Raw genomic sequence first — 15,694 nt, 5'->3', positions numbered from 1 at the left:
TTGTGACTAGTACCATACAATGATCAAGTAGCCTTTATAAAAATCAAAGTATCCATAGAAACATATAAAGTAGGGTTGGAAGGGACCTCAGAAGGTCATCTAGTCCAATCCCTTGCTCAAAGCACAATCATCCCTTTTTAAAAAACATCCTACATTTATGTTTATTTAACCTGTTTCTAAACTTCCAAGGATGAAGAGTCCACAGCCTCTTTAGGTAGCTTGTTCCAATGTTTAACTACGTTCAAAGTGAGGAAGTTCTTTCTAACGTCTAACCTAAGTTTCCCTTGTGCAATTTATGACCATTCCTCCTTTTCCTGTTCCCTGTGGCCACCAAGAATTGTCACTTACCATCCTCTTAGGATCAGTTCAGGGCATCATATTACAAAGTATTTCTGCATAATATTGAGAAGAAACATCTTTTACAGTTAATGTATTATGAACGGTATTTCATATACCCATTCTGAACCTGTTTTCTAAGATGTCTAGATAAATATATATTTACCTGTATTCATTGGTATAATCAAAATCTTGTTTATTATGTGTTGGTTTTAGGAAGTTACATTCTATAATTCCAACTACACCAACACCCATGTTGTTTGCCTGTAAGATTAAAACATAAATAAAGGAGGAAGAGACAAAAGAGATAATTTTTACACTGAAGCATTTTTTTCTGTTTCCAAGGAAGACTGTTGGCAGTTTGGATTTAACACACATGTTCATTTAAACTATAACTTCATCAGAAAACAGTATGTGCCAAATATACAGAATGTTGTCAGATGGTTCCTCTTAAAACAAAACGGTGGAATTATTTTTATTTTGTACTTATCCTGTCCTTCCCCTGCCCTAGCAATGACAGCTATACACTTTACAAATTAACATTAACTCTGAAATAAATATTATAAAGTGTACAGTAGAACTTTCATCTCCAAATATATTAATTGAAACTAAAAGAACCCAGGGAATTTACTAGAATAGCACCAACATAATAGTCACCGTTTTGAGTGAGGTTACTTTTCAATTCAAACATGAATGTATTTTTCAAGTGTAAGTACTTGCCTTTAATTGACAGCCAACTCTTTCATAAGCTTTGATAAGTCTGTTTCTATGGTACATCATTATTCCATAATGATCTTTATTTCTGCAGTTAAATCCAAAGGTGATTCTTACAGTTTTAGCCTTATTTTTAAATGTTAAGGAAAATATGGTAATACAGATTTACTAACACTAAGGACATTTTTACATGCGTTTTGGGATGCAGCACTGAGTGTTTTAATTAGCGAGCCGTAATAATGAATGAAAAGCTCCTGCACATCACATGTACCGGTGTTTCCATGCTGAAAAATGGCAGCGGGGCACTTTAAACTAAAGCTCCTTGAATGTGTTTTAGTTCAAAGCACCCCGCTGCCATTTTTCAGCATGGGGATGCTGATACATGTGGTGTAGAAGGCTGCCAGAGCGCATCAATTTCCATGTTCCAGCAGACTTGATTGAGTCTGCTCCAACGCGCTGGAGTTCCAGTGCATTGAAGCAGGCTCCCCACATGTCTATGGGAACCCTATTCATCCTAAATAGGGCCTTAGACCACTCTCATGTTGGAATACTTCCACCAATCTCTGTCTGATACAATGATATACGGGTAACTACAATACTTTGTTTCCTCAAACAAAATCATGTCACCACATTAAATGTGCAATAATGTACATATCAATAAAGGATACACCCAAAAATTTTGGTCTATAAATATCACGTTCGATGTATGCAAGGCTTTTGGAAACGAGCTGTGTTTGTACTTTTTGTCCTCTTATAACAATCTGCATTCTTGGCTTCAGATACAAAATGCTACAATAAGCCTGCAAAAAAAAATCTATTATTCAAGCTGAACAAAATACAAAACAGTTTATAGTACATCCTCCCCCTACAAATTTTAAATAAGGTCATAATTAATGCTCCTTAAAGTTGATTGTAATTATAGTCTTCCATTCCTATAGTTATCAATTCAATTTGATTAACAATGAACTTGTACTTGTGTGAGCTTAACATATATTATAAATTGTAAAGCAAAACAAAACAAAGGGAAAAACTCCCTCTGAGCATGACAGAATAAACAGATACCTGAAGGTACAAATTTATCAAGAAGCAACCCACCTCCATGAAGCAAGACCCGGCCTACAATGACTAGCATTTTCAAACTAGAAACATGGTCTTCTATGGCAAACTTAATAGACTGTGGATTACCAGGGTGGTTAATGGCGATTAGCATTCATATGCAGGTAAGGCCATGCACAGCTTTCCATGTTTGTATCACACTGAGCAAAGGAGTTGCTTTCCACATAAATAAAGTGCTTTGCCAACCTAGTAACCATCACCTTTCTAGACTTATACGAGTTCAATACTTGGGTTATAATGTGAAGACACCTTCAGTTTGCTGGCTACCATACAGAAAACTTTTCCTTTCATACAATTGCATGGCAAAAATCACTTGCTGAACAGGAAGCTGCTTCAGGGGAAAACATTAAAAGGACTAAGCAAGGACATCACTGAAATATGATCAACAGCAACAACTGCTAAAAGAACACACAGGAAAACTTTTCCAGCATTTTTAGTTGCAACGTAATTGTACAGTACCCAAAATCAATACACAAATACTACTGTTAACATATAGATAACAGCTGAGAATGTTCAAAATATGTCACGATTCAGTTCTCAGCTTCTCTTGTGCAATGGTACTAGTAATTACTGCTTTACACATTTTACTACATATGATGATATGCTTGGCTAAAATCCCTAAAAAAACAACTACTGGTTGTAAGCTTGCATTCATTTATGTTTAGTTCATATCACAATGTTATATAATCAAAATACTTTTTTCAGAAAAAAATAAGCTAAGCGTTGACAAAAATAACAAGCTCCGAAACTGTGTTAATACTCAATTTATGTTGCTGCTAGCTGCATGCCATGCTGAAACTTTCAGTAGTGTGTAAACAGTAAGGGAGAAAGACTGTAAACAGGCAAAATGTGGTTAATACTCAATTAGCAATTGCAGTAATTATATTTTCCCTTTGCAAGGGAGTAAAACTGGTATAAGCATTATTCTTATAACCATTCACTAGTGCTCATGCTGATGAATGGGTAGTACCCAACAACACTATTAATTTAGCCAGTCCCGTTTCTTCTGAGCTCTCTACAGCACACCATCCCAGAGTAGTGCATCCCATGTACTGCTGATGTAGTCTTGTGTGCATTTCCTCTACTGCAGGGATGTCTAACTCACCCCAGGCCCTAGACTAGATCCAAACTACAGGGTTCCTTTTGGGGCAGATTGGAAAGGCCAGCAGCTAACTGTGGTGGGCCACATTTGGGTGGCAGTGTAGGTTCATGGCTGGGCAGCAGCATGTAGCTGCACTTGAATGGCAGCACAGAGTCAGCACAGGTCCAGGACTGGGTGGCAGCGTGTAATAGTAAGGGCTTTGCTTAATGCTCATAGCAAGAGTTTTGTATGCTGACTCCATAGTAGGCCGGTATTATAAAATGTAGCTTTTTGCTTTGTGAGAGTGACCGAACCATGAACCTAGATAGTAGAATGTTGTAATACAGTGGAATATGGTAAACACCAGGTGTGTTAGATCGTAACTCATCCGCAAATTCTTAGCTTAAAATAACCAAATCCTAGTTCGAGATAACGTTATTTACTCCAGACTATATAAACTGTACATTCTTAATTTACGGGAGTTCCTCAAACTCTAGCGAGAATCCTGACTTGTGCAGAGCCCGGAGCAGGCTATCGCATCTCCGGGATCGAGACACTCCGGGGCCAGGGGCACTATGCGGAGTAGCGGCTGCTGCCTAGAGCCGATGTGAAGTGGTCATCCTCTCTACTCTGTCTTACTGCCTGCCTCTGCGAGTATGCTTAAATAAATCTTTGCAAGAGTGAAAACAATCGTGAGTATGTCCTTTGTTCAAGCGCGGGGCATCTTCTGAACCCAACAGTTCATTCTAAGACACAGCGTAAGTCCAGGGACCCTGAATTCTGTGGCAGGCCACACCCGACAACTTCTGGTAGCTCTTTGGTCACCTGGCCCACCAGTATTAACAGCTCCACAGGCCAGATTTAGCCTGCAGGCTGTATGTTTGACACCCCTGCTCTACCGGACCACTCCAACCCTGGTGCACAGACAGATTAGGCAGTGTGATGTGTGTGGATACTAAAAAAATCTAACAGAGTAGTACTGTAGAAGAAACTGCACATTTAGGAATGTTTTATTCAAGTCTGGTCATGTGAGGACGCCAAAATAGTTACAAAATTTTATTTTATTGCACTGCAAACTAACTAAGAAGGGAAAGCCTTCCTTACAGGTTTCTGTGAAAAACCTTACAAAGGTACAACCACAAACCATAAATGAAGGTATTTCAGCAATAAAGGCAGAAAGTTCCCACAGGCAGAGTAATAGATGTAATTAGCAGAAACAATGTCTCTCCTCACTGAATTAAAAAAAATATTCTACAGAGCATGGGTGTCAAACTTATTTGCCTAAGAGACCTGATCTAGACTGCAAGGCTTCCATTAAGCCGGACAACCTGCAAACAATGGAGGCGTTAATCCTTGCGGCTGCCAGGGCCACTATATCACCAGCGGCGACTAAACCCCCAAATTTAATGCTGGGGGGGGGGCGCAGAAGGTGTAAGTGACTGGTTAACCCTGTGGATGCAGCTGTTCCAGCAGCTGTGGTGACAAGCATCATGGGTCAAATCCAACCAGTGGGCCATATTTTTTGCAACCTTGCTTTAAAGCACTACAAACAGTTCTACCATGCCCCAGAAACAGGCACAGAGCAATGTTACAAAAGCAGGGTCTGTTCTATCTAGTCATTCCCATCTCTCCCTCCTCCTTTGGATTATTCATATCAAAAGCAATCTGCAGCGGCAGTAAACCCAATACTGGTTGAGAACAAATGCAACCAAACCCTGAACACAGTATCTCTTGCTTCAGAATGCCCTCCCATGACTCCTGTCACAGATGGTCTTTGCAGAATTCTGGTGGAGAATAAAGTGGGATGAAAAATTTCTATAGCCAAATCTCCATTCTACTTTTTTAGCACACATGATTTATTTCCAGAATATGGCCTTACGTTAGGAACTTGTTCATATGAACATCTGGTAACAACCCCTGGATGGACTAACTCACCCAACACAAGGACTTTCCAAGGTACAGGGGTAATGCTGAGTTTACCTACCCACATATTTCAAATGTCAGCATGCTGGATGTACAAACATAAGAGTACACAGTATCCCCAGATTAACTGAAATGCGTGCTGACACATGGTAAATGTAATACCCGAATCCACAAGGGACTGAAAAATAGAATATCAGTGGCAAGTACATCCTCGGTTCAAGTACAGTGAGAGTTCAATTCATTGAACTCTCAACATAGCTTTCTGATTTGCAGTTCTCTGAAAAATGGTTTACACTAGATCAGGGCTGTCCAATTTGAGTGGCTGTTGGTTGCATGCTACATGGGTCCCTGCTTCCCTTCCCCTTGCCACGTGGGTCCTCCTACACAGGGAAGGAGCAAGAAGCAAAAGCTGGAGAAGGAAGCAGGAGCCCACAGAAACTAGCTGCATCAGCAACAGCAATGTCTGCATGGGAGCCTGCAGGCCATGAGTTAATCACTTGCAACCCACAGCTCACCAGTTGGACAGGCCTGTTTTAGATTACAAAGTAAGTCTATTTTAAGCTTGTGCAGATTACCCTTATAAACTAACAAATGGGGGACAGTGTGACATAAATAAAGCTGTTTTTTATTTTGCAGTTACCTTAAAGATCTAATAGAAAACACAGAGCTAAAACCAAAATAACAACAGAGAACTTTGAATTATACTTTCTAGATCTGTTATAATCAATTTATTAATTAGACCGTATACATACCCGTAGAGAATAGTCACTTTCAGGCACATTTTGGTCCATTCTCTCTTGTTTTTTATACCCTCGTTTTCCCGTTGCTTCATCTAAGTCTTCTGGAATTCTTATGTCATATTTATCCTTATCAAAATCAAATTCTGTTTTTCCATTTTTATCTCTGAGGAAGACAGTTCAAATACACTAAATTACAAAAATAACCTAAAACAGGTTCTGGGGAAGGCATAGCATCATGAGGTATGAAAGATGAAAGGGACTTGTCAACTCCTTAAAAATATCAATTCAAATCAATTTAGCCAATACCAGTACTCCACTACTCATATAACACCTCCGAGATGTTTACAGGATTCTAACAGGATCCACATAGTTCAGATTCCTCATAGTTCAGATTTTTATTGACATGGAGGTGAACAAAACATCAATTTTAACATGAGCTGGATCACACATGTATGCTAAAGTGCAAAAGTTTGTTTTACAAAATCTCTTTTATATTCCAAGTATATTACAAAAAAGGATTTTTTTGTAGTTCAATAAGCGATCTCTGTAATTCATAACTGCATTAATCTTGCCTTCATTATCTCCCTACTCTGCAAAAGGTCTCTTTTATTCAGCATCTGTATCTTTAACTGATGTACACCATTGCTGTTGACTGCCAACACCCTCATACAAAATGTAAACAAATCACCTCTAGCTCAGAGATTAGTTTTTATAAAAAGTCTTTCATAATTTAAATGATTTCTAGGGATTAAAAACCTTCTAAAGAAAGTTTTTCAAGAAAATAAATATTTTTCCATCATGGTTTCCACACCCCAGATGTAAGAATTAAGAACCTGCACAGATACCTGCTATGGAAAGCAGTGACTTCATTATATTTTGACTGCATGGGGGGTAGGGGGGAAACCAACACAGTGGAAATTAAATATTAACTTGAATATTTTCATCATTCCATCCAAGATCTTGGATTTGAGTAAACATAATATATTTAATGTAAGGAAAATAACTGAAAGTAACAATAACAGAATGAACCCAAGACTGGTTGTAGGCAACAAACTGAATATGATTGTGTAATGAGACTACATTATATGAAATAAAGATGTTTTCCCCCATACTGTACTGCTGAGGTAACCATTTAGTGTTGGGTACTTCAGTGTTAGATGGTTGCAAATAAGTTTGAGGAAAAATAAATCAAAATTATTAAGGGTATAGATTTAGATTAGAATGACAAGATAAATGAGCTGACAAAGGAAATAATACTATTTTACCTGAAGGTGAGGAGCTAAATGTCTATTTTGATACAGGTAAATGCAATATGATAAAACTGGTAAGTTCAATATAAATATATACGTAGAGAGATTAGATCAGTTATTCTCAACCTTTTTAGACTCAAGGCACCCCGCAGAAAATGCCAGCTAATGACTGTGAAACTCAAGCTGAACTGGGCCTACTCACAAAAATTAAAATACAAAATATTGATGACGACTGCATAGTGAAAGAGGATGTAAGTTTGTGGCTGGATCTTCTGAAAATAAATAATGAGGCATCACTTCCAGCGTATTTTACTATATTTATGATGATTTTAAGCAGGCTCCTGTGTTTGTGATATGTAACCGTGTGAAATGTCTATCCTTGACTAATTAGTATCATAAATATATCTTTGCAATTAACTCGTGTTTATGTGAAGGAAAAGACATTCTCCATATGGGTTTTCATAGATGTTGTTGACCTGTGGGGTCAGGCCAACTCTCAGGATCTCAAAATTGCGCTGCTAGACAGGAGGGTGTGACACAATAGCACATATACAAACACACACATGAATTAGGTGCATACACACACTACCAGCTCAGGCACATGCTCATTTAAACCAGCCTAGACACATGCATACCTATCACCAATTCAAGCACATACACACTACACACTAAAAATTAGACAAAAATCAATTGTCAATACCCGCACACTCAGTACACATACACAGATCACTAATGTGTTTATCATACACACAATGATGTGTGTGTGTGTGTATATATATATATGTGTGTGTGTGTGTGTGTGTGTGTGTGTACACACACGCACACACACACACACAGAATAGTAATCATATTCAAAATAATAATAGCTCCTTTTTGAAGATTAGCTCACACTGCATTCAGGACATATGAAATCAGAGTGACACAGATGAAGAGGACACAGGGAATCTAAGATGCTATAATTCAAGCTCAAAAAACAAGATGCTGTCTGTGGAACATGCCCCTGGGGTAGGTCAATCAGGTTACAAGTCTAAATGAGTTAGGCATGGCTGATGCAATGGCTGATATTTCTACCAGGACTGAAGCCTCTGCTGTTCAAGGTGGATAATCCTATGCTGAGATTGAGATGCGAGTCCCACGTAATGATTTATTTAAAAACTGTAATTGAGGCATCAGGATGTGCACAAGTTCATATTGAGTAAGTGCACAATGCCAATACTGTAACCCTCACTATTGTTTGATACTCCTACTCATTGCACTGCATCTAAAATTAGATAGAGTCATTTGGGACAGGGACTAGGGGTAATAGTTGGAGCTATTTAGGTGCACAACTGAAATAGCTAAATAGCTTTGAAAATGCAGCGGAAGGTGAAGGTGAGAGAGAGAGAAAGAGTTAAAGTGTAGGGAGTGAAAGTTGCCAGAACTGGGATTAGAACTGGTGGACTAGAGAGAAGCTGGCTAAACAACTGAGGCTTGGGTTTACTTAAGATCAACTGGCCCCAGGGTTACTTGAGGTCACTGGTACAGGGTGCACTCTGGTGGCAAGGAGGAGACAGCCAGGAAAGAGAGAGAGAGAAACCTGGGAGCTTGGGGCTGGAAATTGAGGCAGACAGCTGAGATATTGGGGGGGGGGAGAGATAAGTGGTGGCAAAGAGGAAACAGCCAGGAAAGAAACTGAGGCAGAAACCTGGGGAAAAGGCAGTGGGGATAAGACAGTGGCAAAGAAACAGGGGGTTTGCAGGCAGAGAGGAGCTCAGTACAGGTGCTTGAGGTGGCAGTGAGCCAGAAGCAGGAGGAGGAGAAATGAGACAGAAGTTAGAGGGGTGAGGAGCAGAGATTGGAGCAGGGCTGAGCAAACCCAACTCAGGGGTCCAAATAACAGGTTTATTAAACAGACAACACGCTACACAGCCCCATGAAGTTATTGGTTCACACACGCGCGCGCACACACACTGGCAGTAGGAGAAAGAGACTCAGTGGAAGTGTTGGAGTCCAAGTAGGAAAGAGAAGCAGAGTCCAAGTCCTTGGTTGAAGGGAGGGTTGGGGTGATAGATACCTATCCAGTCTGGAAAGGGGCCCTTGTCCAGTGGGTGTTGTCCAGAGGGGGTCACCGGCAGGGCCTCTGGGTGGATAGGTGGTGTGGCATGGTGCTGGTCCAGATGGAGAGGGCGTCCTAAGGAGTCAGTCTTCTCTACCCCTCTTTATGGGGCAGACTACCTCTGATCTCCTATGGGAGGGTCTGTCCCAGCAATGTCAGTCCTGTTCCAGAGGGCTCCAGGTGTTCTTACTGAGCATGTGCAGCTTGGCACAATGGTGAGTTGCCTCAGCTTTTGTTTCTTGAATGCTGAGGTGGTTCCAAGGGCTGGGTCATTGGTCCAGGTATGGTTGATGGTTTGGTCATTCAGAGGGAGCTATTTTCAGACCCACTACCATTGTCTCTCAAGCACCCTCATTCATCCCCATTCATTCAGGAACCAAGTTACATAGGAGGGGTAGGTGTGAGTCATAGGTTACACAGCGGGGCATGGGAATAAGATGGAGGCTTGACATTGCAAGATGGAAACTTGACATGACCTATGCTAACGTACATATACAGGCCTAAAACAGTAATCACACAATATAAAAGCAGTTAAAAACAAAAAACCTCCCCAAAAAACCCCATAATAATGATCACTTATAAAACAGTGGATACCTATATCAAAATAGCAGGGCGTTTATTTGCAAGGAGGGGAGAGAAAAATAAAACTTGCTACCTAAAATAAAATGTTAAAGCTTATCCTATATCTTAGCTTACTTATACTTATCTATAGGGAATAGAGAGGGAGAGAATAAGTCAGAAATGGTTGGGGAAGGGGAGGGAATGCATTTTAAAATAAATAAAAAAAAGAAGAACCGGGGGTTTTGCTACAATGTCTCCTCCTGATTTACTCTTGTCTTGCACCTCAGTGGTTCTCTCGATCTTCCAAGGACTCCTCAAAACCCGTTTTTCCTGGTTGTTAATCAATTTCTTGATACGCTCCAATTTAGTAGAAATTGATAACCTCCTGTTATTCAGAAAGGCAATTAAATCAAAATTGTGACTTTCTGATAACCAATAACAAACAGTTTGATTAACAAGGCTCGAACCATTGTTTCCCCAGTGGCCTCCGTAGTAGGCCATACTTCTGGCCAGCCTGTGGCTACACCCACAGCTACTAATATACATCTCTTCCCTTCACTCGCCTTTAAGGGCCCTACAAAATCCATTTGCCACTCCTCTCCTGGCTCTAGGGCTCAAATGTCTACCTGCCCACCCTGGGTATGGGGATCGTCGGTGAGTGCTGCAATCTGGACATTCCTCCAGGGCCTGTCGAACCTCCCCTCTGCCTCCGTAGCCCTCCTGCCAAAGTCTCCTCTGCATCCCTTTTCCCCCTTCATGGGCAAATGCATGGGCTGCCCATGCTGTCTCCAGAGAGTTGATGTGGGAAGGCCACATCACTGAGTCCGCCTTGGAGTTTGCAATCGCTTCCGGAGAACCACCCCCTTGATGTCCAGCCACACGTTGGATAGCCACCCCAATTTGTCCACTCATCTCCCAAATACGTTGCCCGATTTCCATTCCCCAAACAGGTCTACTTTTCAAGTGCTATCCAGCCCTTTTCCAATAAGGGATCTATTCGGTGGCTCCCTTAGCACATACCCAACTATATGTATACACTCTTATTTCCGTCCAACCCTTATCAATCCCATAAGCAATTGCTTCTTCTACAGCCTTCAATTCTGCTAATTGGGTGCTCCCTTGTATTTCACCCCTCCCATATTCTCCCGAGAAGGGGCAGTCCCAAGCCCATACTGCCATTACACCATCTGCCGCCCCATCGGTAAATAGAGCTTGAGGATCCGCAGGGTCAAAACTTTCTGCGGAGGTTATTGGGCTTATAGCCTCCCCCTCTGCAGGTGTCTCTAACCAAGGGAGTACCGGATTTTTCAACATTCCCCCTGCCTCCCAATGTGGGTACCCAGTTAGCTGTAGGCGCCACTTCACCCACCGGGTTTGGTAGGGGGACCCCGCGGGCGAGCCTTTCCTTAAGGCGGTCAATATCCCGGGCCATGCTCGAATCCTTAGGGGGGCATATCCCACCAACCTCTACCTCTTCTCTAGTCCAAAAACCACTGCTAACATTTCCTTTTGAAGTGGCTGATAGCGGGCTTCCCTATTAGATAGTGTCCGGCTCCAAGCTCCCAATAACTCCCAATTCTCCCACCTTTGTCGACTTCGCTGATATAACACCGCACTGATGATGTCCCCCCGGACCCCTGCCTCCAAATATCTGGGCGTGCTGGGGTCCGGAGGGAGTAGGGGTGGGCTCTCTAATATAGCCTGCAGCATTTCTTGGTGAACCCCTTCTTCCTCTTCTCCCCATGCCCACAGGTCACCCTTGACCTTTAGCACCTGATAGAGGGGGTATGCCAGGCTCACGAAGCCAGGTACCGCCGCCCAGCACCATCCCATCAATCCCAATTGGGACTGCAGTTCTTTCCCAGTGCGGGGTTGGGGGGAGTTGGGCTAATGCTTCTTTAGTTTGTTCTAGAATTCCCAAGCCTCAGGCATCCAATTGCATACCCAGGTACCTTATTGAGCGCTGCAACTACTAAAACTTCCTTTTATCTACCCGAAACCCTGCCGTCCCTAGAGCTTGTAGTACCTGGTGGGAGATATCAGTGCGTTCCCCAGGAGTGTTTGCCCAAATTAAAATGTCATCCACGTAGCTCTGAACACGCAGCAGGGAATCCCGTAAAATGGGAAGTGCCTGCCCTTTGAGCCACATCCCACATTTCAGGAAGGGTGCTGACCACTGGGCCCAGTTTTTTTGTCCTTTTATTTACCTCCCAGTAATCTATTACCATTCTCCACTTTCCACTAGCCTTTCAGATGGGCTATAAAGGGGAGTTCCACTGGGAAATGGTGCGTTCTATAACCCCAGCCTGCAGCAGTCCCTGAACCCTTTCACTTACACCCTCTTCAGCCTCAGGTGTCAAAGGGTAGGGACGTACAAAACATGGTCTCACTCCTTTTTCTAATTCAATTTGTATCTCTTCTTTGGTACATCCCACATCCCACTCAGAACGGACCCATGGTCTGTCCCTAGGCAAGGGGGCTTCCTTTTCTAGGGCCATCACCCTCTGGCGGGGCCCATCTATAATGCAGTGACTCAAAACATTGGTTCCCAATATCCACAACCGGAGTCGAGTAGCAGTCACTACCGTGGGGACATCCCGCTCGCCTAATTTTACCATGCCTTTTATTTCCCATCCTTTAACCGCTCCCCCCGTTCCCATTGGAATATCGTAACCTCTGGCCCTGTATCCATCAGGAACCATCCTTCCACCTCCCCTCCTTCAATCTTAATATGGGCAAAAAGGTACCCCCCCTAGAGTCCCCAGGGATTTGTCCCACTGGAAGTGAGGAGGGGGGTGTCCCTTGCTTCCCCTCCCCGGGGCCCCCCTAATCTATGTGCAAATTTTTCAGATCGGGGTAGAGCCCCACTATGGTCTTGGGCTCCTCTTCTGGAGGTGCTGAGGGAACAGCCACCACTGTGCAGCAATCTTTAGTCATCCCCCTGATTTTGTCACCTTTCCACAACCGATACAACTCACTTGTGGGCTTTCCATCAGTCTGCTCTATGGGGATTCCTCTCTCCCTCAGCTCCTTCCAGAGTTGGCGGCGGGGGATCTTTTTCTTCAGATTGGTTGGCAACCCCCTTACTACCGCCACTTGTTTCAATTTTGGGTGCTCCCATCAAATTAATCAGGGTGCTCAGTCCTTTTATAATTTCTGCTAGGGGATGATTCATCCAGGCATCATAGCATTGCAGAATACCCTGTAAGGGACCATAGATCCCTTACAAAGGGTACTCTCCCAAGTGGCCCCAGTGACTACAACCTGTGGGGTGTCCACATCCAAGGTCCCTCCCAAGGCCGCCTTGATAAATGCATCTCCACTTAACTGCTGTAGTGCCCCCGGCCAATCTATCCATTTATGCTCTCAAGCGTGCCGGTCCTTGGTCAGTTCCCAAGCTTCCAAGGTCCCTAGTGCAATGTCCATTAACTGGTAAGCATAAAACCCCGAGACCTTGGCGTTTATCTTCTGACTGGCTGGTGCTGACTTATACCATTTCCCCTGGGAAGATTTTGGTTAACACAGTTATTGCCTCTCAGGGAGTAAAATATTTATCTGGTCCCTGGGCCATTACCCTATTGGCCCAGGAGGCCTAGGTCTCTTTTGGGTCCTTTACCCAGGCTACCAGCTCAACCTGGAAATCTGCGGGTTTCCATGGGACCACCTCCCAGTCCTGTAGGGTGAACCCAGGGCCCTCTTGATTCGCTTGATACCTAGGCTTCATAACTGCACTTACCTCCAACTTTGCAGGAGGGGGTTTACTCTCAGGGGGGGCGGTCTCCTCCTCTGCTCCTGAAGCGGGCGGAGCGGGTTGGCCTTCCTCGCCACCGACTAGATTGGCCACTGCTACCTGTTGTTCTCCCCCCGACTCCGGAGTCCAGTCCTCTGGAGGCAACAAAGCTCCCGCCACCTCCCATCACAAGGATATGGCTCCTTCCAATAATACAGTTTTTCCCAGCTTCCTTCCCAGCTGACACTGAGCAAAAACTCCTTCAACTGTGGCAAGGGACCTGAAGTCCCTTGCCCTGGAGGACGTCCACAGGTGCACCATCCTACTAAGTTCGGAAAGACTTGTGGTTTTTCTCTGGCGTGGGAACATGTCCACAGCTCCCCAGACACAGCTGGCCAGGCTGCCCCCTAGGAGGGGGTCTCTAATTGCCCACTTTCTCCACTAGTTGTCAGGGCTCCCTCCCTTCCGAGGGGGGAAGGTGAGTAAACCACAAGTCACACGCCAGGGTCAAAGCAACAAGTATAACTTTTATTGTGAGTAACAGCAAAATGGTCTAATAGCAGCAACTCAATACAAGGGCTTACAAAACCACTAGCGCATCGGGCTGGAAGAAAGGCACTCCCCACCCTGTCCCGAGTCATTACCTGACTTGTCTTGGGAACCCCACCCTGCGTCCAGGGTGGTGAGACATCTCCTTTATCAGGTCCTTAGCCTTGTCCTTCCCCGAAGTGATTCCACCAGGGGCCTAGTTTTCTCATGACTTTTATACCTTCACTCCTGCTCCCTATCTCTTTGGGTTCTCCAATCAAAGTAGCTTCTAGCCTTATTACCTTTCATGGATTAGAGCAAAGCTATTGTTTCATGTTGCAAAGTTGTCACTTCAAAGTTCTTCTTTCCAGAGCCATTGGGTCAGGCAAGAGCAGTTCCTCTTTCTAATCTTATGCAAAGAACAGCAGATGCATTAGGTCATTATCCCGTGGCTCCTGGGTTCTGCGAAGCTGACCCCCACCCTCCGGGATGCCAGCTTAGCCTCCTCCCAGAACCCTTTTTGGGATGGGCCTTACATCCTGTTAGTTTTTGCCTGAATTTCTCTAAATAGACACAGCTACAAGAATGCTTTGAAGATCCCGAGTTAAAGAGTATAAAAGAGGAATGAAACAGCTAACAGGGGGCACTTCAAGAACGAGAAATCGTTCTGACAAACTGCTACTGCAGGCAGCTGATCTTTTCGTGAACACCTTGAGAAAATGACAAGACTGAAACTGAACCTGAAACAGGCTCTTTGCCTGTAGTGGTGAGTAGGACTGTGTGAGGCTTTGGATCATGCTTCCGATCCGGGGCCATTTCGGATGCTTCGGCGTCCGAAGCAGCATGCCTGGAGTGAAGCGTGGGCTCAGTTAAGCTGTCCGAAGTGGTTCGGAGTTTCCAAAGCACTTCAGAAAAGCTTTGGATGCTTCGGATGCTGAAAGTGAAAGTGGGGGGGACGGGACGGGGACTGACATGTATAGGTGGCCAGTGAGAAGGATTTCTCTCTGGCTGGCTTTCCAATGACAGTGTCTGGGGGGAGGGACCTCAAAACAGCATAAAAGCCTCTGTTTGGAGGCGTGATGTGCCTTTTCCTAGCTTGTTCCCTCTCAGGAACTGCATGAGAAAGGAACCCTCAGACTCAAACATTTCAGCTTGCTTGCTTTACTCAGTAGTTGAACTTGCCTGCTCCTTTTTGTTGTTAGAAAGGATTGGGTAGGATTTAGCTTATCTTAGCTTAGCTATTCAATTACTATTCAATTAATTTCTTTGACTTTATATTTGCTCTTTTTTTTTGTGGAAAAAGGTAGTTGGGTTTTGTCGTCTTTGATAGATTCTGGTGTGCAGTTTGTGGGGGTACTGGAGATAGTTGGCAGGTTTTGTGTTTTGAGCTGTAGGAAGTTGGTTTCAGTTCTGGTGATGAGGTTAGGTGCTTGTTTGAATATACAAACCACTTTTCAGAGCTGGGCACATGAACTGCACTTCATCAGCCTCCTCGGTAGTAGGTACAGAAACTCATGGACTCAGTATACACAGTGGAATTCTGGCACACAGCGACCTGTCGGACATCTGACACCCCAGGCACCTCTGCACTTTTACCTGCGCTGCTACATCCCCCTTTCC

At 43.7% G+C, this 15,694-nt stretch overlaps 1 protein-coding gene across 2 annotated transcripts in view; it reads right to left on the bottom strand.

The window, feature by feature from the left end:
* Positions 1-35: 35 nt before the first annotated feature.
* The window catches only part of LOC102387017 (MORC family CW-type zinc finger protein 3), a 43,083-nt gene continuing 27,424 nt past the window's right edge, over positions 36-15,694 (bottom strand). The window contains exons 6-9 of one of the 2 annotated variants that reach the window (XM_006025711.3): positions 5,923-6,073; positions 1,719-1,850; positions 1,057-1,176; positions 36-600 (exon numbers count right to left, since the gene is read on the bottom strand). In XM_006025711.3, the coding sequence (XP_006025773.1) occupies positions 499-600; positions 1,057-1,176; positions 1,719-1,850; positions 5,923-6,073 (505 nt within the window). In that variant the 3' untranslated portion in view covers positions 36-498. The other variant, XM_025206539.1, reaches the window with a different exon arrangement.

Source organism: Alligator sinensis, unplaced genomic scaffold (assembly GCF_000455745.1).
Source record: "Alligator sinensis unplaced genomic scaffold, ASM45574v1 scaffold966_1, whole genome shotgun sequence".
Taxonomy (NCBI): domain Eukaryota; kingdom Metazoa; phylum Chordata; order Crocodylia; family Alligatoridae; genus Alligator; species Alligator sinensis.
This window is presented reverse-complemented; position numbering and strand designations above follow the sequence as displayed.